Genomic DNA, 26,632 nt, shown 5'->3' with positions numbered 1-26,632 from the left:
CACAGCGCGCACACAGGCATTCACGCATACGAACACGTGCATGTGCACATGTGCACGTGCACACACAAAACAGCAACTTGTACTTAAGCATCGCCTTAACATGCTAAAAGCCATCCAAAGATGTTTCACAGGAGCATTATGAAGTGAAATTGGACACCAAGCCACATAAGGTGATAGTGGAGCAGACAGCCAAAAGCTTGGTCAAAGGGGTTTTAACACCCCCACAAACTCCTCCCTGCCCATGTGATATGGATTCTGCCTAGAAAATATGATGCGCAAAATGCTCATTGTGTTCAACAGGCTACAAACCAAACTGCTAAGAAAACTATGTAAATAGAATTTCAGTGCCATGATCTAAAGTGCATTCTTAGGCATAGTCCTCTCAATTAAGTTCAGAGTTATTAGCTGCAATGGCAGTTTGGTGGTGTTTTTTGCAGAGAATAGAAACAGTTTACCCATTTGCCATTCAGCAAGGAGTGGAAATGAGAGGTCCTGAAGAGGCCAAAAAGAATGTATAAAATAACATCAAGTTGCAGTGTTGGTTAAGAGAGAGTGAGTGTTGGGACAGAGAGAGAGACAGTGTTAGAAGAGAGAAAGTGAGCATATGTGTAGGGGGAGAGAGAGAGAGTGAGCATATGTGTAGGGTGAGATACAGAGAGTTAGCATGTGTGGAGGAGGGAGTGAGCATGTGTGTGGAGGGGTGACAGAGGGAGTGAGCGCATGTGGAGGGGAGAGAAAGGGAGTGAGCGCATGTGGAGAGGAGAGAAAGGGAGTGAGCGCATGTGGAGGGGAGAGAAAGGGAGTGAGCGCATGTGGAGGGGAGAGAAAGGGAGTGAGCGCATGTGGAGGGGAGAGAAAGGGAGTGAGCGCATGTGGAGGGGAGAGAAAGGGAGTGAGCGCATGTGGAGGGGAGAGAAAGGGAGTGAGCGCATGTGGAGGGGAGAGAAAGGGAGTGAGCGCATGTGGAGGGGAGAGAAAGGGAGTGAGCGCATGTGGAGGGGAGAGAAAGGGAGTGAGCGCATGTGGAGGGGAGAGAAAGGGAGTGAGCGCATGTGGAGGGGAGAGAAAGGGAGTGAGCGCATGTGGAGGGGAGAGAAAGGGAGTGAGCGCATGTGGAGGGGAGAGAAAGGGAGTGAGCGCATGTGGAGGGGAGAGAAAGGGAGTGAGCACGTGTGGAGGGGAGAGAAAGGGAGTGAGCGCGTGTGGAGGGGAGAGAAAGGGAGTGAGCGCGTGTGGAGGGGAGAGAAGGAGTGAGCGCGTGTGGAGGGGAGAGAAAGGGAGTGAGCGCGTGTGGAGGGGAGAGAAAGGGAGTGAGCGCGTGTGGAGGGGAGAGAAAGGGAGTGAGCGCGTGTGGAGGGGAGAGAAAGGGAGTGAGCGCGTGTGGAGGGGAGAGAAAGGGAGTGAGTGCGTGTGGAGGGGAGAGAAAGGGAGTGAGCGCGTGTGGAGGGGAGAGAAAGGGAGTGAGCGCATGTGGAGGGGAGAGAAAGGGAGTGAGCGCGTGTGGAGGGGAGAGAAAGGGAGTGAGCGCGTGTGGAGGGGAGAGAAAGGGAGTGAGCGCGTGTGGAGGGGAGAGAAAGGGAGTGAGCGCGTGTGGAAGGGAGAGAAAGGGAGTGAGCGCGTGTGGAGGGGAGAGAAAGGGAGTGAGCGCGTGTGGAGGGGAGAGAAAGGGAGTGAGCGCGTGTGGAGGGGAGAGAAAGGGAGTGAGCGCGTGTGGAGGGGAGAGAAAGGGAGTGAGCGCGTGTGGAGGGGAGAGAAAGGGAGTGAGCGCGTGTGGAGGGGAGAGAAAGGGAGTGAGCGCGTGTGGAGGGGAGAGAAAGGGAGTGAGCGCGTGTGGAGGGGAGAGAAAGGGAGTGAGCGCGTGTGGAGGGGAGAGAAAGGGAGTGAGCGCGTGTGGAGGGGAGAGAAAGGGAGTGAGCGCGTGTGGAGGGGAGAGAAAGGGAGTGAGCGCGTGTGGAGGGGAGAGAAAGGGAGTGAGCGCGTGTGGAGGGGAGAGAAAGGGAGTGAGCGCGGGTGGAGGGGAGAGAGGGGTAGTGAGCGCGGGTGGAGGGGAGAGAGGGGTAGTGAGCGCGGGTGGAGGGGAGAGAGGGGTAGTGAGCGCGGGTGGAGGGGAGAGAGGGGTAGTGAGCGCGGGTGGAGGGGAGAGAGGGGTAGTGAGCGCGGGTGGAGGGGAGAGAGGGGTAGTGAGCGCGGGTGGAGGGGAGAGAGGGGTAGTGAGCGCGGGTGGAGGGGAGAGAGGGGTAGTGAGCGCGGGTGGAGGGGAGAGAGGGGTAGTGAGCGCGGGTGGAGGGGAGAGAGGGGTAGTGAGCACGGGTGGAGGGGAGAGAGAAGGAGTGAGCACGTGTGGAGGGGAGAGAGGGAGTGAGCGCGTGTGGGGGGGAGAGAGGGGTAGTGAGCGCATGTGGAGGGGGAGAAAGAGGGAGTGAGTGCGTGTGGAGGGGGAGAAAGAGGGAGTGAGCGCGTGTGGAGGAGAGAGGGAGTGAGCGAGTATGGGGGGAGAGAGGAGTAGTGAGCACGTGTGGAGGGGGAGAAAGAGGGAGTGAGCGCGTGTGGAGGAGAGAGAGGGAGTGAGCGCGTGCAGAAGGGAGAGAGGGAGTGAAGTGAGCACGTGTGGAGGGGAGAGAGAGAGGAAGGGGAGGAAGAGAGGGAGTGCACGACGTGGGTGATAGGGAGGGGGTGAGAAAGTGAATGCCTGAGAGGTGGCAGAAAGAGAGTGTGTGCGAGGGCAGTGTGTGTCCATAAGTCTCCCAGCATCAGGGTTCCCATTCACCCTCACCCGCGCGCACACCATCTTGCACCCTCTTACAATGGGTGAGGATGAGTGAGTGAGCATCCTGAGTCTGGGAGTGATCCAGACACATACACACTCACCCTATTGCCCTCAAATACTTATCTTTATTTACTACTCATTGTTTTTTTTTGCACAGCAAGTTGTTTCTTTTCATACCTGAGTTTTATTTAGATCCATTTGTAACATTGTGCCGAACTTCATGGGCAGAGTTTTGAGCTCGGCAGTGGGCGTGGTCAGCGAGCCCGGGAGCAGCCGGGAAACGGACCACTGACTGCGATCGGCCCCCGACCACGATTTCACACTGGCGGGCAAATTAAGGCCAGCCCAGCGTGAGACTCGGCTCCTCACTGAGAAGCAGGGATTGGGAAGGGCCGAGCGGGGGCGACCTGGTGGCTGGCTTAAAAACGGCCCAGGTAGCCCCTGGAAGACTGCCAGCGAAGAAGACATCTTCGGTGTTGTCAACAGGGAATTATGGCTTCCAGTGCGGCTGCAGACATCAGTTGGAAGGGCAGGTCGGGTGAGCACTCGGCCCCCCAGTTTTCTGATGAGTGCCTTGCTGTCTTCCTGGAGGAGGTGGCTGCCAGGAGGGACACCCTTGTCCCCAGAGATGATAGGAGGAGGCCACCGTACCTTACAAAAAGAGCTTGGGAGGAGGTGGCAGCGCTGGTCAGCAGCCACGATGTTGTACGGTGCACCTGGGTCCAGTGCCGCAAGAGGTTTAACGACATGCTGCGCTCAGGAAGGGTGAGTATCCTGTTGGCATGGAGCAATGTGTTGCAGTGTTATGGTCTGGCTGTCCGCCCCGTGGAGCTCAGGGGAGCTAGAGTCTGCGTGCCAACTGTCAATGACACTGGAGCCAGCCAAGGAGATGAGCCCTTGCTACTTGGCTTGTGGCTCGAGGGCCACAACTCGGCTGTGCCCTTCAAGGTGTACCTAAGGTGGGGTTGGCCAGGCTGCAGGTAGAGAGTGGACAAATCAATGCATCCCTGTCCTTTCAGGAGAAGATGGCCCATAACAGCATTGAAAGCTCGCGGACCGGCAGAAGCTCCCAAAACCTCCTAATCCTCACGAGGTACGAGCAAGATGCCTTGGAATTGGAGAGCCAGCACACACCTTGGTCGACCAGTCGCAGAGAGGCTGGGGTGACGGACGAAGGTAAGAGTGCAGAGCACAAAGGTGAGAGTTTCGGATGGTGCAGGCATTTTTGTGTTGTCTCATTTTGATGAGAGCCTCAAAACTGGATTCCCCATGGATCATTGAAAGATGATGGCACCAGGATGCAGATCGCCACAGTCTCACCAGGGTGTCTGGCATGCACAGTGACAGTCTGATGACTTAAACTAATGACATGTCGTCGTTCTCCCTTAGATTAGCCACCACACAGCAAATCACAGGGGACCCCGAAGAGCCACGCCTGATGCCAGAGGACCGCCAGGCTCTAGATGCACCTGCGTCACATCTGCTCTCTGAACCAGGCACCAGCGCAGATACCAACACCTTGGTGGGTGTTAGATCAGCAGCTGGAATGTTGGTGTACAGCGGTGAGGGCACTTCACACTTGCTTGAGATGCAGGCAGAGGCAGAGAGTGCCCAGGGCACCAGCAATCGAAGGACTGCTGGGGACCAGGACGATGCTGAGTTGAAGGCTGATGATGAGTCTCTGGAGTCGTCCATTAGGCGGCAGATGCTGGATGTTCAGTGAGATATGCGGGAGGATCTGGCAGACATCCATGAGGGTATGTATACATGGTCTCTGTTATGGAGGAGTCCATGCGGAGCATCAGCACTGTGCTGACCCTCATGGCAGAGTGCACTACCTCCTCCATTGAGAGAGCGGCAACTCTCCCGGAGAGGCAGCTCCAGGAACAGAATCAGAGGTTCCTGGGGTTGCGTTGGGACCTGCAAGCCCTCACAGAGGCACTGAACCCGGGTGGTCAGTGTCGGTGTGGGAGATGGATGAGGCACCCAGTATCCCAGCTAGGTGCCCATCCATCAATCGCGAGCAGGGAGATCCAGAACGACCTCATGTTGGCGCACAAGCTACCTGTTGTCTCTGCGGGCCCGTCTCAGGATGCTCTGGATGACAGCAGCAGCACCTCCACCCCTCTGCCAGTGACCGTAGCATCTGATGAGGCTGTGGCAACTGGCTGCTCCCTCCCAGGCGGGGCCAGCACAGGCTCCATTAGCCAGAGGACGACCGCCAAGGCCATCAAGGCCAACAGGACAGTAGAGTCAGCAGGCTGCCTCCAATGCTGGTGCCAGGAGGGGAGAGGCACCAAGGCGTAGCACTGACCATGATCAGTGACACACGCTCTGGAGGGGCATTGTAGTGCTCCCCCTGAAAGGTCCAGGCATCCGAAGCGAATCTTCAAAAAACCTAAGGTTCTCTCTATCACCGCCCTTGTGGAGGCATGGCTCCTGTTGTACCCCTTTTCTGCTCTTCTTAGATGGCAGAAAGGTGTCATAAGCCACCTTTTCAAGGGATAGCCATTGTCACCCAGCAGGCGTCCATCCAGCCAAGCTGGAGCACTGAAGGGCCTTGGCACCTGGGAGTGTCACAGGATGTATTTGTCATGAGAATTACCAGGGTACCTTGCACCGACTTGCAGAATCTGCATCCTATAGTCCCGCACTATCTACACATTCGTGGTGTGGAACCCTTTCCTGTTAACGAAGGCATCCAGCTGACCCTCTGGCATCTTGATGGCCACGTGTGCAGTCGATTGCGCCCTGGATGCAGGAAAACCCAGCAATCGCTGCAAAGCCTCTGGCTCGCTTAGCCTGGCTGGCCTCATCTGTAGGGAAATGAAGGAAAGTCAATACCTGCCTGAACAGATCTTCTGTCACCAACTTGATGCAACTATGGTCAGCTGATTGGGAGACTCCACACAGATGCCCCACTGAGCCCTGGAAATAGCTGAATGCATAGAAGTTGAGGGCCACTGTGAACTTCAGAGCCACTGGCATGGGGTGTCCACCCACACAGTTGGAGGTGATCTCCGGCCCTATCATCTGACAAATGGAAGTCACTGTCTCCCTTGAGAGGGGGAGCCCCCTTCGGCCATTGCACCGCTGACATATTGAGGTAGCTGCGTCACCACCTGTAAACCCTGGCAGCAGGATAGTGCCGTCCTCTGCAGCCCCTTCTGCCTTGAGCTACCTGCTGGCCCTGTGCCCCTTGTGCCTGTGCCTCTCCTCCCACAGGTTGCTCCCCTGGAAGCTGCATTGGGACACCTGGCCTCCTCTCCCTTCTGCCCCGCTCTACCTCCTCAGAGGTGGTGCTTCCAGCGGAGACCACAACCCTCTTTACCAGGGTCACAGAAGGCTGTCTGATACCTCGAAGGATCCACACGGTCTGAAACCCCCGGGGTCCTTTGAGACACCAAGGAGACCTGAAATGAAGCCTGGAAATACTAAGAATGAAGCCCCGAACGGAGATGAAGCTGCCAACTATCAGTTATTGACCAGCAGTAAACTATCTACCAAACTCCTCACTACTCTCACTGGCGCTGCTGCTGACCCATTTTATCCCGCCCATGGATGAGGTTTTACAAATTGTCGGCTGTCTGCCTGCCTGTTTTGCCCGTGCGGCGAGCGCAAAATCGCACGGGCAGCATAAAATCATCATCATTTGTCTTTTTAATGGCCTTAACTGGCTTCCCAATTAATGGTGGGTGCGGCTCCGACTTCTGCTCGCGCCTGCTGACCGAAATATCGCACAAGTGCATGATGACGCCAGGACGTTCACCCAATGTCATTACACACTATTTTACGCTTGAGCGGGTCCCACGCACACCCGCCTGTTCAGCAAAAAATTCTGCCCTATCTGAAATTTGCCCGTCAACCCCTTGAGTGAGAAAAATTTTGAAATGTGGACCCCCATGCAAATAGGTTGGACAAGCCTGCTTTAGAATCATTGCTCTAACTAGGGAAATTTAAGTAATTGTAGTTACTCCTGAACCAATCAAAGGGCAGTTGCAACTCTTGTAAATTTCAGAAAGTAATGTCTGGAGTGTGACAGCTGTTAGGTGCTAGACTTGTGCCTGTGTGCATATTTATGTGTGTGTGTATTAAGCCCAGCATATTTGTGTACAAATCAAATGAAAATCCCTGCAACATTTTTCTGCAATACATATTTCGATTTTTACTTGTTAATTTAATTTCTCCTTGTTTGATTTCTCCAACTTAGTGGTTCTGTTGCCTGCTTACCTCAGTTGATGATGCTTTTCTGTACAGTAATGGAGATTACAGATGTGACTAACATACTTATGCGAGTGATTACAGAGCATTCATGTCACAGCTTGCTACATCTGCTGTTCTGTTGGCAGGTTTGTGGAATGGAGGTACAAGCGGGTGAGGACTATGAGCCCGTGCTTCTTAAAGTATTGTGTCCCACAATGAGTAGCAAATTAGAAACCGAGATGGTGCAGTTCACCGAGACTCAAACAGTGTTCACTCGGAACACGTTGTTTGCTTCTGTACGAGAAGCTCTAGCCCTGTCAACAGGGATTTCTCCGGAGGAGCTGACGGTTTATTGCAGAAAGAACTTGGAAAATAAAGGGTCCACGAATTGGGTTGCATATGATGCTGATGATGCGCACAAGAGCCTTGCAGATCTGAGGCTAAAAGATGGTGACTCTATATTAGCATCAGACCAGAAGTGCCATAGCCTAAGGTGAGAGATCATTTTATTGTTGCTGAAAGACTGCCTTACTTGTGTTTAAAACTTCATTATTGTCAGATGTATTTTTTCCTCTCTATGTATTTTTCTCTGGATCGCTACATGAGAATGTTAAGATGTGATCAGTTCCTAACACTGTTCCCTCTAATTTTTCTTTTGTGTGCTCAGCCTGTTTGTTGTCTGTGTGGTACATTCCTAATTGCAGCGCACTCAGAAAGTTTAGAAGGAACATTGGTTCCCAGTGGATGTGAAACCATTGTGCAGAGCTACACAGTATAACCCAGTTGATGCCACTTTCCTCTTTGCCGGAAGTTGAGGATTCAGTTCTCAAAAGTGTTTTTAGTTGAGACATAAAAACAAGGTCCCATCTCGTTAAAGCCACAATGGGAAGATAATATGGTTAAATGGGATGATGGGATTAAATAGTGGAAAGAAGAAATTTGTCGGGCTACAGGGGAAGAGAAGGGTCTAATTTGATAACTCTTTCAAATCCAGTATAGGCATGATGGAAAGAATGGTCACCTTCTGTGCTGTAGATCTGTATCTGATCTAATTGTTTTTAATTGTTAAATTGGCTGTCCCACCCAGATAGATTGTCCAGGTGGCACATGTAGGAAATATAAATATCACACTGGTTCAGTAAAAGGTGACCCCTTTAAGGTTAGGTTTAAGATGCATTGTTTTGATAGAATAGAGCAAATTGTGCTATATTTAAGTTTGGAGTGCTTGGTGCTGTATATTAATTATTTTTAAATTAAAAGAATTTGCAAAATGCTCAGCTTTCCAGCACTGAGGCTTCTCAGCGCAAGAAGGATTGCAAAGGGCAGAATCAAAGTATGATGAATGATTACAGCCTCTGTTATGTAACAGACTAGACTGTACTTTACTGAATACAGATGGTAGCCAAACTTGAAAGGAGTAAAATATTCAGCGCAATTCAAAAACGTACAGAAAATATGCTGCTTTAAGTATTTCGGAAGTTGGATAAATGTGTGTTTTCATCAAATTGTAATCAGTATGTAGAAAAAAACACTAAACAAATGTGGCTGATTCTCTTCTGTGTGTATACAAAATAAACACTAATGTGTTTTAATGGTCCCTATTTTTTTTATTGCCTTCACATAGTGTTCTCTCTTTCAATGGTATGCCAGTAACTGTAGCTGACCGCAGCTGGCTGCAGGTCAAGAATTACTGTGGTGAGGGTTTGGCGCAGACTGCAGGAGCGACAGTGACAATTCCGGTCACCATGGAGATGGTAAGTGGCATTCTGTGAGCCTGTTGAAGCTGCTTCCATTTAGCACCATAAGTGTCGATGAGAACTTTTCAAAACTTCCTCATAAACATGTATTACTCACCAATATTAACAACCACAGCAGTTAGAGCTAGGAAAAGAAATGGTGCTGTTGGCTTCACAGAGGGTGAGTCATTTGGGATTGCTGCCATGAGAACAGTGACTGATTTTTTTTATTATTATTAATTCTTGGGATGGGGGCGTCAAAAGTAGAACCAGCATTTATTCCCCACCCCTAGTTAGCTGAGAAAGTGGTGGTGTGCTGCCTTCTTGAACCACTCGCAGTCCATACGGTGAAGGTTCTCCCATGTTGCAGATAGCTAAGGAGTTCCAGAATTTTGACCCAGTGATAATGGAGGAACGGAGATATGTGTCCAAGTCGGGATGGTGTCTGACTTGCTGTTCCTATTGCACTTGCTCATCTTGGTGGCAGAGGTGTTGGGTTTGGGGTTGATTATACAGTAAGGTAAAAAAAAGACTAAAGTATTCAAATTATTTCCCAAGCATTGATAGCTCCAGGAGACAACTCAGGCCTGCACAAAATCATACCTCCCACTCTTTACAAAGGAACTGTTGTTAGTTTCCTCCCCATAATTTACACCACTGGCCCCCTCACAGGGAGGGAGATTCTGGTCTCTATACCAGCATTAGAATCCAATAAAAATCTGGAATTAAAAGTCTGATGATGACCCTGAAACCATTGTCGATTGTTATAAAAACCCATCTGTTTCACTAATGTCCTTTAGGGAAGGAAATCTGCTGTCTACATGTAACTCCAGACCCACAGCAATGTGGTTGACTCTTAAATGCCCTCTTAACATGAGCAATTAGGGATGGGCAATAAATGCTGGCCTAGCCACTGACACCCACATCCCATGAAGAAATTAGGAGAGCTGTCAAAACAAAAACAATTAGGAAGGCAAAGAGGAACTATGAAATTATCAAGGAGTATAAAACAAAATACTAAAATATTCTACAGGCACGTAAATAAAAAATTGAAAGTCGGGGTGGGAATAGGGCCACTAAGGGACAGATGGGATAAAATCATGGGCAGTGGCAGTGAAATGCCTGAAATATTAAATCAATGTTTTGCTTCAATATTTACCAAGGAAATTGATCAAGTGACATGACATTGGAAGATAAGATTAAAAATAATATGATGACATTTAAGTTAAAAAGAAATATTAAATAAACTAATCAAACACAAAAAGGTTCAAACCTCTCATCCGGGTAGATCTCGTCCTCTGATTTAAAAAGAGTTCCAGGGAAGAGGTAGCAGAGGCATTATTACACATAATTAATAGTTCATTAGAGAAAGGGGTTTTGGCCAAAATACTTGCAGATAGCAAATGTTATATCTATATTTAAGAGATATGGAACATGTCCAGGGAACTATAGGCTGATCAGCTTAACATTGGTGGTGTGAAAGATAATGGAATCCCAACTAAAGGAGAAAATAGTGCGTCTCAAAACCAAAAATACGGCCTCCTCTACGTTGAGGAGACAAATGCAGATTGGGTGACTGCTTTGCAGAACATCTCCATTCAGTCTGCAAGTATGATCCCGAGCTTCTGATGGCCTGTCATTTTAATTCTCCATCTTCCTCTCATGTTGACATGTCTGTCCTTGACCTGCTGCACTGTTCCAGTGAAGCTCCAGGTAAGCTTGAGGAACAGCACCTCATCTTTCAATTGGGCATTTTTACAGCCTTCTGGACTCAACGTTGAATTCAACAATTTCAGGCCATAATTTCTGCTCTATTTCATTTCAATTCCTTTGCTTGTTTCAGTTTTTTTCAGTCAGCAGAACATCAGCTCTAGGCGCATCATTTGTTTCTTTTCTTGCCCCATCGCCATTCTCTTTGGCCCTGGAAGATTAACTCTTCTACCATTCAATCTCTTCAGACTTTCACCCTATCACAGACCTTCCTTTTGTGTTTGGCCTGCCTGCCCACCCATTGCTCAAAATTATTACATCTCTAACTTCTCCCAGTTCTGACTACGGGCCACAGACTTGAAACGTTAACTCTGTTTCTCCTCACAAATCATGCCGTAACCTGCTAAGTATTTCCAGAATTTTCTGATTTTATTTCAGATTTCCAGCATCCATAGCATTCTGCTTTTCAGTTTTTGTAAAATGACTGTTGACCATGGATTTTAAAAAGGAAAGTCTTGCCTGATCAACCTCATTGAATTCTTTAAAGAGGTAACAGGAAGGATAGACAAGGGAAATGCAGTAGATGTAATTTATCTAGATTTCCAAAAGCCTTTTGACAAGGTGCCGCGCAATAGACTAGAGCAAAACTTACAGTCAGATGACTATCAGCAGAATGGATAGGGAGCTGACTGCAAGACAGAAAGCAGAGAGTAGAGGTAAAGGGAAGCTATTCAGAGTGGCAGATGGTGGGGAATGGGATCCCACAAGACCTAGTGCTGGGACAACTGTCATTCACAATTAATATTGACAATGTAGATTGCAATCAAAAATACAGTTTCTAAATTTGCAGAAGGTGCCATATTGGGAGAGGGCAATAGACAATAATGAGGTGGACTGCAACAAATTGTAAGAAGACAATAGTAAACTTGAAGAATTGGTATATAATTGGCAAATGGTTTTCAACATAATTAAGTGTGAAGTATTAAATTTTGGCAATAAATACAAGGCGGTCAGAAATTTCTTCAACGATAAGAATCAAAATGTGGTAAAGGTGTAAAGGGATCTTGGAACACAAATACACAAATCATTAAAAGTAGCCTGACAAGTTAATAAGGCCATTAAAAAGCTAAACCAAGCACTAGCATTAATTTCTAGAGTGATAGAATTGAAAAGTAGAGAAGTTAAGATAACCTGTATTGAACCTATGTTAGACCGCACTTGAAGTACTCTGCAAAAAGATTTACAAGGATGAAATCAGAACTGCAAGGTTATACCTGTCAAGAAAGGTTGAACAGGCTGTGCCTCTTTTCTCTTGAGAAGACTGAGGGGCGACTAAGGAGGATTTTAAAATTATGAAAGGTTTAGATAGAGTGGACACGGAGAGTGCTTTCACCTGTAGGTAAGAGTAAAACTAGAGGCCAAGAATATAAGATAATCACCAAGATATCAAATAAGGAATTCAGAAGAAATTTATTTACCTTGTGAGTAGTAAGAATTGGAACTTGTTACGACAGGAAATAGTTGAAGCCGATTAGCTTCCCCATTTAAGGAGGAGCTGAATAAGCATGTAAGGGAGATAGTTAGATGAGCATGAGAGGCGGCAGCTCAGGCGGAGCATAATTGCTGCCATGAACTGATTGGGACAAATATTTTGTTATTTCTAGACAATAAAAATTAACTTCCACTCTGCCTCCACCCCCATAACTCAAAGCTGAATTAATTTTACTTCGTGTACCTGGTTCACCAATTTGTTGCTGTTCGCTGTGCCCCTTCACCGCTGCTCACTGGAGGCTTTCTCTCCCTGTTGCACCCTCTGCCTTCCTACTACTGCTGTCAAGTGCTATACCCACAATTGTGGGAACACAAGCAGCAGTAGATCACCAATAAACACAATAAGGAATTCAAGAGAAACCTTTTTACCCAAAGAGTGTTTCAAGACTGTAGAAATTGCTACCACAAAGAATAATAGAGGGAAATAGCTTGGATGCATTTTAGAGAAAGCTAGATAAGCACATGAGGAGAAAGAAATAGAAGAGAAATTCTGATAGGGTTAAGTGCAGTAGGGTGAAAGGTGGCTGTTTGAAGCATAAATGCCAGCATAGACTAGTTGAGTTAGGTTGCCAGTATCTGTGCTGTAGACTATGCAATTCTAGGTAACCTCAATTAATTGTAGTGGAAAAACCAAACCACCGGCAATTTGAGTAGTGGGAAAAAAACACACTTCTGAAATAGGAGCTTTACTTGTGGCTTATGAACAATGTGTTGGCTTCTCTTGCATTTTGGAGTTTGGTATTGTGTCCTGCCTTTTATCCCCAGTTCACCATTTCTTTTTAATGGGTTGTCAAGAAATGGAATCACCAACATCATTTGTTTTTCACCTTGAGACAGTGTTGGATGTAAATTTGCATGTTGTTTATAGAATGAAACCCACTACTCAAATCTATAGCAGCTGATAGGAACCCAATTCTAGTAGTGCACCAGTTATACAGCACTTATACTTTGGTATTATGCCATCATCTTGTGTGCTGACTTGGGGCAAGCACTAAAAGGTGAAAGTATGTTTCAGCAATTGTGTTTCTCAGAACGGAAGAGCACAGAGACTGTGGAATGCACTACTGAAGTTAGCAATTGAAACAAAGGCAATATCAACAGGACGGGCATATGGGGTTCGGACTGATGCTTGCATTGAGGATAAATATCAACACACATTAGTTTGGACTAAGTGGTCTGTTTCTGTAATCCTTTATATTGTGATACATTATGATAAATATTGGACCAAAGTGACAAACCAAATGCAGTATAAAAACAGGACTGTGATGCTCTTTATCCATCCACTCATTCCCCCACTTCCCCACCCCACAATACAGCAGACTATGAGACTTACTCTTGTTCAGATATTCCAGTGCGAAAAAGCCAGTAAACAGCCTTTTGAGAACATACCTATGCTGACTCCATAAATAAAAGTTTGCACAGCAAGAAAATTAAAAGGACTAAAGTATCTGATGGAGTTGGATAACCTGGATGTTTTTCACCAATTGAATCTGGTTTTTTTGGACAACCCAGGAGACTTGGGAGCATTTTTTGTGGTTCTGCCTCCTCTCTCCCCTGAAGACTTGTGTTTGAGTATGGTTCCTCAGTATTGGTCACTTTCCGCTTTCCTAGGTGCCTGCCCTCCAGTATCTCACTCAAATGAGTGCTGGCTGTTGTGGCACCAAAGCTGAACCTGATTCTGATCTCGCATACCGTTTCTAGCTGGGTTTACTGGGCACCAGTTGAAAGCAAGAAACATAGTGTCTTTCCCCTTTGTACATTTGCCACTGAGCTCTGTCAACTGCATCCATGACTAAGATGCTATACAGTGTGTTTAAACCTGGTGTGTATGGCTTTGGTGTGCACTGGCTTTAATGATGGAGCCATCAATGGTAACTTGAGTTGCATAGTTGCAATTCCATTGACTAAAGCCCTGTACATGCATGTATATTTGTATCTCATTTCACTCTTTGAAATGAATTATGATTTGGAAGTATATTATTCACGCCCAAATAGCGTATTTGCTTGAAGTATAACTTGTTGCAAAGTTACTATTATATTTCAATTTTCTGCCAAACTAGTGTGCAAGTAATACTCATATAAACAAACCCTGTTATATGAAACCTTAGTATGCTGTTTCTGAATGAAATGTTATGGCACAAAGGTAACTCTCCATCTCTGCTTTAAAATTCTTCTTTAAACCTGCCTCTTTGACCAAATTTTTGGTCACCTGTCCTGATTTGACCTCATGTGACTTAGTGCCAAATGTTGCCCAGTAATCCTCCTGTGAAACCCCTTAGGGTGTTTTGCTGTGTTGAAGGTATTATGTAAGTGCAAATTATTGCTTTATGTGATTCTTTGCTAAAGGTGGTATGACTTTTTTTTGTTCCAGTTGATTTTGGAAATCAAAGCTAATGCCATTGAAAAGCTGAAGCTGAAAGACAAACAAGGTAAAGTATATCTTTGTAGATAATGGCAATTTTCTTATTGCCCCCTATCCTGAGTTAGCTCATCTTACCATCTGAGACCAGCTGACCTGAATCTTATTTGTATCAATTCATCGTACAGAGTGTGGTGCTGGATTTGCTTATGCCCAAACACCCAATGAATTGTTAACAATGCAATTAGATACCAATAAAAGGAACCAAGGTGTCCAATAGATGTAATTCTACTGCTAGGTATGACATTATTAAAGCACTACTATATGCTAGTTAATCTCCCTAAATATCACTCATGGTTAAAAATGTTCTCTTCCTAAAGATGCCTAGGGATAGACATTTTTGAATACTTCAATCTATTTAACTGTACATGAATCATGATCATCCAGCCTGATTCTGCCTTCCCTAGCATCCACGCACTTGTACCTTCACTAGGGTGACCCTGGGTAATGTTTGGGAGAAGGAATCCTGGCAGATTTCCCTTTGCATAATCGAGGGGTATTGCTTAAACCAGTGTAACAGTCTGCTAAAACACATTGTTATCATTATCGCAATAATGTTTGTAGGACCTTGCTGTGTTAATTGGCTGCTGCATTTCCTGCATTACAATAGTGACTACATTTCAGAAGTGCCTCATGTTAATTGTATATCAATTGTGTTTAATAATATGCACGTTGAGGACATCAAGCAGGGTTTTACTTGAGCAGATAAAAAGAGAGACTTACTGAAACTGAGAGTGGTTGAGTTAGGAAGTATATGCTTGTAATGTTTCACTCTAAATAAACATAAGACTGAGTAAAGATTGATTCCAGTATCATTTCTCACCAACTGGCTTTCAGGGCTATAACACTTAAATGGTTGTAAGTTGCTTTGGGACTTCTTGATTTGTGAAAGACATCCTGCTTTCTTGCTGCAATTGGGTAACTCAGTGCAGACTGGGAATCTGATTGGTCCTTCTTAGTCTGTATGGTTCAGTTCCACATTTAGCAGTCGGGAAGCAGTGATATAAATTGAATCTTTTTTCAAATAAATCTGAGTTATAAGGTCTGTTTTTTGTGTCTCTCTTGACAGCTGTTACATGTTGATCTGGGTAATTTGCCTCTTATTTTACAGAAGATGGGACCTGTTTGAGACCAGTTGACAGAACTGGAAGGCTACTCCCTCCAGGTGGGTGATTACTTCAAGACAAGTTGTGCTATTGCAGCGAGCCATATAGAGTTTCCCTTTAGGAATTGTCCTCGTGTCCTGAATTAATTCTTGACTTTTCATCAGTGTTATCACCTGCCTCAATGAATGCAATCATTCATGATTCTCTCCTTTAGCGCTCAGCCCTCTGCCTGCCCCCCACCACCCCCCACCTCTGGCCCCAAGATATCTGTTAAATATTGATGCATGTTTCTTTTTTTAAATCTATAGTCTGTGAGGATTTGACTGTGAAGGGCATTGGATTGAAAACAGGAAGCAGCTTAGCACTTTTTCCTGGCCACACTCCAACAGAGACACAGGTAGGAAGAGAGGTCAGGGCTGTCTTCTGCGTATTTTTGCAGGTGCAGGTTTTTTCTATTTAAAACTATCATTGCTAAGAATATATTCTTAATTAGACATCAGTTCTTTCTATTGATCTTAAGCTTAATCTATTAATATCCATACGTTGACTTAAAAATAACCCTCAAGTTTCAAACTGTAATAATTATGAGAGAAGCCAAGAAACATTTGTTTATACAGAAGCTGATCAACATTTGAAAGGGGTTGCCAAGGAAATATTTGAGGCCAAGACATTGGGTTCTTTAAAAAACCAGATACTGCAATGGGAAAGTGATAGAGCTAGTATTCTGGAAGAATGGGATCAAATAGATCAGAGAACCCTTTATTTAAACCTATCTTGTGCAATATAGTCTGTTCTGTGGAAACACAAGTTTGACTGACAAATTACCATTCCAATAAGATAATGCTCAAGTGTCATTTGCACAGACCCACTTGTATGAATGTTAGATCCAAGGGAGCTGTACACCTCAAAAGCAAAGCAAAATACTGTGGATGCTGGAAAACTGAAATAAAAACACAAAATGCTGGAAATCTGAAATAAAAATACAAAATGCTGGAAATACTCAGTACTCCAGGTGTCATCTGAAAGAATGTATATCTCTTTTGCTTTCATCTTTAGTTACCAGATGTTTATAATTTGCAGCCAATTAATAAGCTTTAAACAGCACCATTAATAATTCTTGCTTATAGACTCCATACGACCTTGTCTTCAACTCTAGAGTGTTTTTAATGTCTTTACTTATCAACAACATTCTGAAACAGTGACCTTAATAGCATTATTTATTCTGCAACTATACATAGTTGCCATAAAAGAATGCAAGAAGAGTACGAATGAGAAATGCTAATTTGCTGATCAAACTTGTGCTTCCACAGAACAGACTACATTTCACAAGATAGGCGTACATAAAGGCCTTTCAGACTATTTAACCCCATGTTTCCAGAATACCAACTTTTCCATTTTCCCATTGCAGTATCTGTTTTCATAAGAACCCAATATCTTTGCTAACTCCTTTCAGCTGTTGAACAGTTTTTGAGCAACTACAAATCTGGAGAAAAGGGAATTCTTAAACATATTCCATTGTTGAAATACAGTCTCATTCTATGGCCACTACTTCCGAAATGTTCATTCACATATGACGCATCAACCTGAACTATTTTGTTTTTCCATACGTTTTAATCATATTGGGTTATATTTCTTAAATTATCTTCATGGACTCCCTGCATAACGTACTACTTTCTGAGCCTAGTGGATGGGCTGGTGGCTTGTGCCTTATACCCAGAAGTAATGCAAGGATTGTTCAAAATACCTTTTAATTTTAATTTTCCTCGTTGGAGAAATAGCTGATGAAGAGCCAACTACAAGCATTTTGTGCCACAGCATGTTGGCACACAAATGTCATGTGCTGCCAGATTTATTTGTATCAGATTTTCCAGAATTTTCTCAACTCTTGACTATCGATGTAAAGGTACTTATTTTAATTGCTTTTTTTTAATTCCACTCTTTAGCTGTTCTTATACTTTTCTGTTGGGGACAGTCTTCACCTAAGCCCTGAAATGGAAATTGTGGTAGAACAGAGCATTTCTGTCCGAGAGGTAAATATATGGGTAGATGTATGCCATGGGAGGTTTTTGTGCAACTTTATTGCAACGTTCTTGTGTATGAATTTCAAATCACTACCATCATACTGTTCTATGAATGATGGAATCTGCTTAAAGAATAGATTCTATATTCTGCACTTGCATGTGAGCAAGTACATTCAATACCTATAATGCATGAATAACAGTTATTTATTTTATCGAAGTTTGGTAAATTTAAACGTGTATTGGGTACAGACCAGTGCACAACTATTTTATGAAAGGTCACTCAGAGGATTAGGAACATGAGTATGTCATTTATCCCCTTGGGCCTGGTCCGCCAATCAATTAAATGACTGATCTGTATCTTAACTTTCTATTTTTATTTGTTCATGGGATGTGAACAATGTAAGGTCAGCAATTTTTGTCCATCCCTAATTGTCCTCAGGAAGGTGGTGGTGAGCTGCCTTTTTGAAATGCTGCAGTCCATGTGGTGTAGGTGCACTCAGAGTTGTTAGGAAGTGAGTTCCAGGATTTTGACTCTGCGCCGATGAAAGAACAGTGATATGGTTCCAAGTCAGGACGATTTGAGCCTTGGTGGGGAAATTGCAGGTGATGGTGTTCCCACTCATCAGCTATATGTAGAGAACACAGGTTCAGAATGTGCTGTCGAAAGAGCCATGACGAGTTGTTGCAGTGCATCTTGTAGATGGTACACACTTCAGCTGCAGTGCGTTGATGTTGGAGAGAGTGAATGCTTAAGATAGTGGATGAGGTGCCAATCAAGTGGGCTGCTTTGTCTTGGATGGTATTGAGCTTCATAAGTGTTTTTGGAGCTGCACTCATCCAGGCAAGTGAAGAGTATTCCATCACACTCCTGACTTGTGTCTTGTAGATGGTGGACAGGCTTTGGGGAGTCAGGAGGTGAGTTACTTTCTGCAGAATTCCAAGCCTCTGACCTGTGCTTGTAGTCACAGTATTTATTAGGCTGGTCCAGTTCAGTTTCTGATCAATGGGAAGCCCCACAATGTTGATATGGAATATTCGGCAAAGGTAATGCTGTTGTAGGTCAAGGGGAGATGGTTAGATTATCTCTTGTTGGAGATGGCTATTGCTTGACCTTTGTGAGGCGCACCAGATGCCACTTAACAGCCCAAGCCTGAATGTTTTCCAGGTCTTGCTGCTATGGGCACAGACTTCTTCAGTATCCGAGGAGTCACGAATGGTACTGAACAGTGTGTGTAGTTCAGCAAACCTACCCTCACCTGACCTTACGATGGAGGGAAGATCATTATTGATACAGCTGAGGATGGTTGGACCTTGGGCACTACTCTAAGAGACTCCTGCAGCCAATGTTCTGGGGCTGAGGAGATTGGTCTCCAACAATCACAACCATCTTCCTTTGTGCTAGATATGACTCGAATCAGTGAGTAGTTTTTCCCCTGATTCCCATTGACTTTAGTTTTGACTAGGCCTCTTTGATGCCTCACTTGGTTAAATACTGCCTTGATGTCAAGGGCAGTCACTCTCCCCTCACCTCTGGAATTCAGCTCTTTTGGTCCATATTTGGTCCAAGGCTGCATTGAGGTCTGGAGCTGCGTGGCTCTGGCGGAACCTAATTTGGCATTACTGTGCAGGTTATTGCTGAGTAAGTGCTGCTTGGTAGCACTGTCGACAATACCTTCCATCATTTTGCTTATGATTGAGAGTCAACCAATGGGACAGTAATTGGCTGGATTGAATTTGTCCTGGTTTTTATGGACAGGACACACCTGGGTTATTTTCCATATTGCTGAGTAGATACCAGTGTTTTAGCTCTACTAGAACAGCTTTGCTAGGAAAAGTGTCTGTCTTGGAGCACTAGTTTTCGATAGTACTGCTGAAATTTGTCAGGCCTCATAGCTTTTGCTATACCCAATGCTGGCTGTTGAGTGAAGGAGGCACAACCTGCTCACATCACACGGATATCGCTGATACTTCAGCAGGGTTCATATTCTGTACCTTTATAATGAGGTAACTGGAAAGTCAGCAACCCGGCCAAATCAGCTGTCTGTTAGATTTAGAGTCCATAAATAAGCCCAACTGCATTCATCTCATGGTATTTTTACAATTCTTGGTCCGTCAAATGATGTTCAAAGGTTTGGCGGTCCAAACATTTCATGTAGTTAATAGGTGAACAAATCCAGCAATTAAATCACTTGCAGCTGCAGTAGTCATTATATGATTGCTACCAGTATTTAGAGCAGACCACCCCATTACCCTTGTGTGAACCTGATCAGATACGAATATTTCTCATGATTTAGCTGATTTCTCTTTTGATTTGAGATTTTTGGAAAATACTTTGCCCTATGCACTATAATGTGTACGTGTGTTGAAATGCTGAGGTCAATTTGGTGATTTGATACAATTGCACAGTTTTGACAGTAATAGAAGGTAAACAAAGGGATAACTAATGTTTATACCCATTTGAAGCCTAATAATTCCATCCATTGGAAGTGGCCTAGAAGCATTTACATTCATTACAGATCATAAAAAGTGCTTATAATTTCATAATTCCTTGTCACAAAAAATTTTCAGACCTTTTTGCCTTCAGCCACTAATTTTCTGTCTTTTTGTCTTCAGCCTCTCTCATTCCAGTATTGTACACTGTATAATATGTTATATGGGGTATTGCAGATATTCCTGTATGACGCCACAATTATAACATCATACCAGACCTGTGTCATGTTCCCTTTAGGAGGTTGGTGAGATTTTTATTAGGAAGGGGAAGTGTAATTAAAAATAAAGTAAGTAAAGTTACATTGATGTAAGGTCTTTACTGTGCCCATGCTCAGAAGGCACTAGTGTGATGGTTTCTATTTCTAGGGCAGATTTCCAATTCATGGCAGGTTATGAACAGTTTCATGCTGGGGACCATGCCCAAATGGTAGTGGATTGAGAATGCCCAACGCATTTCATGCAGGATTCTTGCAGCCAGTGGTAGGAGTGCATTTTCATTCCACCTGCCTGGGCTGGATGCCGCCATGTGATTGAGCAGTTTGCTAAGCCACTGCATTCCCTGCGTTAATAGGCATGCACGTGAGAGCAGGACTACAGACCAACACATTGGCCCAGATTTTCCAAACAGTGGCACTGATGACCGGATTGCCGCCATGCTCAAACATTCCCCCAGCTCAACACTGCTGTGCATTTCCTCTGAGATTTTGCAATCCCAGCTGTCACAGAAATGCGCAATGCCGCGTCCATCAGGGAACTCCCATATAGCAGAGTAGTCGGGGGAAGATGGGACACATCCCTTTTTGGTAACTGCCATATGGTGAGTTTAATGGTCCAGTCTGAATGTTAATGGATGGATGGGTGGGTGGGTGAGTGAGTGGATGAATGGGTAGATGGATGGAGTGGGTGAGGCGGTAGGTGGACGAATGTTTAGTCAGCTCAGGAGAGGTAGTCGGCGAGTCAGGAGAGGTAGTCGGGTCTGGCTGGGGATGGTAGTAGGGGTGAAGGGTTAGTCGGGTCGGTGGGGGGGGAGGCGCGATAGTCTGGGGTTCAGGGGGCACTCGGGTGTTAGACTAGGTTCTAATCTGTCTAATATTTCCTGGGTTACTATACAGGTAAGTAAAGAGGAACTGTCCAAAGTCTCCGACTCTAGCTTAGAGTCAGAGATGTTCATGGAGAGACCCAGGGAGCAGGGAAATTGCCCATCAGAAGTTTAAGATTCCTCGGCAATTCCCGCATAGGTCTGCGCGTCAGAGCTTTCACAGGGTCCTGACGCGCATCTTCAATCGGATGTCTAGTCTCAGCAATTTGGAGGTCGGAAGATTTTGCTGAATGCAAAATGTCTCCTTAGCTTTTTGGAATTGCTTTAATTGATGTGTTTCAGAGCAGGAGCTTCTGATTAGTGACCCGCAACAGACTGTGCTGCACTTGCAATAATTGGCATAGGAGGCATATTAGCTGTTAGGATCGAGGGTGATCCCGTGTAAATTGCAGCTTATCCAGAACCATCCCATCACCTCTGCCCTCTCTGATCTTCATTGGTTCCTGATACTCTAATGCCTCAAACTTAAAATCCTCAACTTTGTCATCCTCATGATATCACATATTCCACCACCCCTACTCTCTTTTCCAATTTCCTCCACACCCTCCTGCGCAAACCACCCATACCCCATTCCACAACACTGGCCCCTTTCACATTTTCCCTTCGCTTCACCCCACCAAAGGCAACTGTGTCTTCAACTACCTATGCCCCAAATACTGGAATTACCTCCCTAAATCCTTCAATCTTCATCTTTAAGGCCTTCTTTATAACTCATGGCTTTGACCATGCTTTTGGTCACTACTCTAAATAGCTGACAATCCATTTTCTTTATTTCACTTCCTGTGAAGTGCCTTGGAATTTTTTTTAACATCAGTGGTGCTACATCAATACAAGTTGTTGTTATATCACATGTTTTTCAGTTAAATTTGTTGTCTCTTCTGTTCCAGTGCTTGAAGCTGATGTTGGAGAAAGCTGGATTAGCAGGTATATATGAATGATGGTGTCCTCTTCAGCATGTAACTTCACGGCTAAAATGGCAGCCTGGATTTATTTGTAATATTTTGAATCTTAATTTGTACAGGGGACAAGGACTGTTAAAATATGAAGGAGAAAAACACTTGCAGCGTTATGAAGAAAGAGCAGGGGTATGAGACTAATTGGGTAGCTCTTTCTGAGAGACAACACGGGAACAGTGGGTCGCATGGCCTCCTTCAGTGCTGTATGATTCTTATGACTTCAGAGTGGCAGATGTATTTTCCTCGGGATTCTGCTTAAAGTGAGATGTGAAACCACAGGTTCATACCAGTAATAGTCCAAACTTCTGACCCTTTTTTGTCTAAATGCTGCCTTGGGGAACCAACATTTAGGGACATAATTGAAAGTTTAACACATTGGTTCAGTTTGAAAGGTAAACTATATTTCTCATCCTGCGTCACCCAATCTTCACTTTGTTTGACTCTTTCAAAGATACTATAATTCCTACATTTTATCATGACAGATTTAGTAATCTAGTATATATTGGTATCAATCTGTGTGTGAAACATTGTAAAAGTGAAAAGGGCCTGACCTGTTGCCACCTAGAATGCATGTATTCCAAAGAGAAGTGGTGTGGCTATGTCAGTGTGCATAAGTCTGTCACATTCACCATTCAGTAATACAGGGTGACTTTCATGCAGCAAGATTGAATTTGCAGCATAATAATCACAAGATTACCAGAATTTAATCTGCAATGGATTACTGGGAACCAACATTATTTCAGATATTATTAAGCATTCAGTCGTAGGAAGGTAAGGTAATAAAGATTTTGAAGACTAAATCAATACTCCTTTCTATGATCAGCAAATTTGGAAGACACCTTCTGTCTTTTGCAGTTACCCTGTGTGAGCTGATGCCCTTCAATAAAGGATTCAGTAAAATCAATGTATTAGTTACATAGAACACTTGCAGCAATGAAAGCATGGCCTGAATTTTTCGTTCGGTGGGCGCACGCGATCAGCAGGCCCGGAAGCAGACGGGAAACAAGTACCCGTCCATAATTGACCCCCGACCGTGATTTCACCCTGGCTGGCCAATTAACAGCCAGCCAGTGTGAAACGTACGCTGAGAAAGGCTCAGCACTGCCGGTGGGAGCAGTAAGAGGGCGGGCACCAGCGTCACCACGGGTGCTGCTGAGAGCTTCCACTGATCTACCTGAAGGCAGGGAGCTGCAGACCTCCACAGAATAAACGAAACAACAAAAATGCTGCAAAGTATGTCCACGCAGCACAATCAAGCACCTGAAAGCATACCTCATTTTAAAAAATAAAACAACCTTCCCCAAATATCCCTCTTTATATTATTTCCCCATGGAGGTTTCATTCTGCCCTGACTGAGGTTCGAGCAAAAGGGCCGCCTGGGAAAATGGCACGTCCGCCAACCATAAAAGTGGACGGACCACGAAAAATCGCTTTCAATTGCCTCCTTAATGGGCTTAATTTACTGTTTAATTGTCGGTGGGCGCACTTCCCACGGCTGTGCGAGATATGCGGGTGCGCGATGATGTTGGGGTGCTCGCCCAACATATTCTCGTGCTATTTTGCGGCTGGACAGGTCGGGGGCGCGCCTGCTCGCGGGACGTAAAATTCTGGCCCATATTTTTAAAAAGGTGATATCAGCAAACACATCTAGCTTTTTAGTGAAAGCATACTGCCTCTGGAGGAGTTGTCAGTGCTATTAAAAGTTTAAAAGGCTCCCTCTGTGTGTTCTGCTAAACTCTTGCTATTTATTTACAGGAGAGTATTGGCACTTAAGGAAAACTGACTGGTGCTATGATGCTGGAGAGATTTTGAAAGATGAAGTAAGTTGATGAGGTGGAAATGAGCTCTACCCCAAAGGTACAATATTAAAATTAGCATCGCTCACTCATTTGCCTTACGATACCATTGTGATACCAGTGGTATTGTTGGTAAGAGTACATCTTCATCCCACTAAGCAATTGGAATGAAAGCAAATAGTACAGTTAAGATCACACAAAGTACATATTTACAGTAATTTGTTAGGTTTCAGACAAAGAAAATGGTTAGAAAGCGTCTGCATGCCCTCCGCATCTTGAATTCTAATTTAAAATCGTGTAACTGTGGAGGCATGTTTTATACCTCTGGCTACCACCAGACGTCTGGGCATCACCAAACAGAATGATCTTCTGGGACCTGAGTTTACTTCCATAGGCCCCATCCCTCATACTTGGCTGCGTTGCTTGGGGTAAGTTATGAGCCAGAATTGGTTGCTTCGTCACGTGGGTCAAGATTTTCTGGTCGTCGGGCAAGAGTGAGCGGAAGCGGCCACAAATCAGACTGCCGGCTGCGACCGCTATTTCACGCTGGCTTGCCAATTAATGGCCAGCCAGAGTGAATCGCTCAGTGCTGCCTGTATGGGGGGGGGATGAGGGACTGTGGGAGGAGGAGGGCAATCGCGGAACTTCACTCATGCACATGGGTGCACGCAGTAAAAGCTCCTGGAGAGCTACCTCAGGGAGCTGAAGCTAAGAATTTAAAAATGTTAATAACATGTTCCCTCGTGACTGTCACATGAGCAGGGATATGTTACAAATTAGTTTGAAAATTGTTTATTTTTTTTTTAAATCACTAATCAAAACCTCATCCATGGGCAAAAAATCCAAAGGCCACTTGGTCTTTTTGCCTGCCCGCCAACTGTAAGGCTGGATGGGCAGCGAAAAATTTTGTTTAATTACAACTTTAATGGCCTTTTTGGGCCTGTTAATTGTCCGCAAACTCGCCGCCGACTCCCGCGCACGCGCTGGCTGAAACATCACGTGTTGTTTTACGCTTGTTTGGGTCGGGCACGGGCCTGCTCGATGAGCGCAATATTCTGCCCATGGAAACTCAAGAGACTCCTCCTAAGGTTATTCTTGTGTACCCTCTACTGGCTGGTTTCAGAACTGTAGAGCTTTTGGTGCAGGGAGCCCACACATAATCTAGCACAGGAATGGTGTTGGAAAAGAGGAAGATTTATATAGACATCATTGATCTTTTTGTTTGACATGGTATGTTTTAATATGATTTCCCATAAGACGATAATGATTTTATGATATAGAACCTCAACGTATACTATCACCCTGTGAATGATTTATGCAACATTTAGCATACATAGCAGCCCGCAGAGACTTTCCTTTTTAATAAAAAAACATGTTTGGTAGAAGGGGGCAGTAAGTTCTATAAGTAGAAAGCTCATCCTGTTTCGTCTTTAAGCTGTTCAAAGCTTGATGGCTATTTGGGGATGGGTGGGTAGAGGAGAAAATAGCATGAATCCTCAAGCATAAAAAAGTGGCCCTTTCGTTCAGCTAGAAGCCCAATGTTATCGGAAGTATTGTGAACACAGAAGTACATGGCTACAGCGTGTACCATCCACGAGGTGCACTGCAGAGATCAGCACAGCTTCTTCGACAGCGTCTTCCAAATCTAAGACCTCTACCACTTAGAAGGATAAGGGCAGCAGGTGCGTGTGAACACCACCACCTGCAGGATCCCCGTCTAATTCCTACACATCCTGGTCGGAATCTTGTGGAGGTGACAAGGCTCTCACCCACCAGCTGGAGAGCAGATCAGAGCCCCACATCCTTTTTTTTAGAGAAGGTCCATTGCATCTCATTCCACTCGAGTACTTGACAGACCAGCATCAGGCCTCCTCCCAGGATCAGGACCTGGGGCAGAAGTCCCACCCATCTAGAGCTACTAGCCAATTGGAGGCTGACAGCTGTATTGAACAGCATCGCCACCAGAGAGGCAGTGGCTGCTGCCAGTACAACATCCGCCCGAAGCCTAGGATTGTCGTTGGATCTCAGGCCAGAGGTGAGTGATGGTGGAAGGGGGATCACAGAGTGGGGATTGGGGGGGGCGTTGGCAGCAAAAGCAGTGGGTGTGACTTTCAGTGGCTCCTTCCCACTTCCCTACGCCGCCTCCCTTGATCAGACACTGGGGTGCTTCTGAATGAGGGTCTCCCACCGCCCCGCCCACAGGAGCGTACAGGTTGTTTGCTGCTTGTTCTTCCCGTGTGGTGAGTGCCCTGGTAGCCGTTGGGTTAGTACCAGCGGCACCGAGATGTGGCCCATAAGTGAGCATTAATTGCTCACTTAGGGGCCTCAATTGGCGGCAGTGAAAAAGGCCGTCCACGTGCCTTCCCACCATGGATTTAATCCAGATGTAATCCCTCCACCAAACTGGCCATGAAGGATGGCACAAGATTCCACCTCCTGACTTTGAACTATATCACCATTCCTTCACTGTTACTGAGTTAAAACCCTGGAATGCCATCCTTAACATTGTGGCAGTTCCTTTGCCACATGGACTGAGTGGTTCAAGAAGATAAGTCAGTACTGCCCTCTTGAGGGCAATTAGGGATGGGTAATAAATGCTGACCTTGCCGGTGACATCCACATTATTGAATGAAAGAATTAAAGATTCTATCATCATTCTTCCATCTGATGTTGGTTATCAAGAAAATCTGTACGTTAATCACTCAGTATGGTGGAAATCTGGACCTCTTTCTTCCTGCCTACCTCCACCACCAGCCCTCTCCCAAAACAAAAAGGCTG

At 45.3% G+C, this 26,632-nt stretch overlaps 1 protein-coding gene across 2 annotated transcripts in view; it reads left to right on the top strand.

Moving 5' to 3' along the window:
* usp40 (ubiquitin specific peptidase 40) overlaps window positions 1-26,632 on the top strand; it is a 147,428-nt gene that overhangs the window by 92,991 nt on the left and 27,805 nt on the right. For both annotated transcript variants that reach the window (XM_078551524.1, XM_078551523.1), the window contains exons 16-23: window positions 7,117-7,463; window positions 8,595-8,724; window positions 14,339-14,396; window positions 15,498-15,551; window positions 15,801-15,889; window positions 17,436-17,522; window positions 21,990-22,026; window positions 23,814-23,878. In XM_078551524.1, the coding sequence (XP_078407650.1) occupies window positions 7,117-7,463; window positions 8,595-8,724; window positions 14,339-14,396; window positions 15,498-15,551; window positions 15,801-15,889; window positions 17,436-17,522; window positions 21,990-22,026; window positions 23,814-23,878 (867 nt within the window). The remainder of the gene's footprint in view (window positions 1-7,116; window positions 7,464-8,594; window positions 8,725-14,338; window positions 14,397-15,497; window positions 15,552-15,800; window positions 15,890-17,435; window positions 17,523-21,989; window positions 22,027-23,813; window positions 23,879-26,632) is intronic.

The sequence above is a fragment of the Cetorhinus maximus genome, chromosome 11 (genome assembly GCF_964194155.1).
Source record: "Cetorhinus maximus chromosome 11, sCetMax3.hap1.1, whole genome shotgun sequence".
In the NCBI taxonomy this organism is placed as follows: Eukaryota; Metazoa; Chordata; class Chondrichthyes; order Lamniformes; family Cetorhinidae; genus Cetorhinus; species Cetorhinus maximus.
Note: the sequence above shows the minus strand (reverse complement) of the source record. Positions and strands in the feature narration are given on the sequence as shown.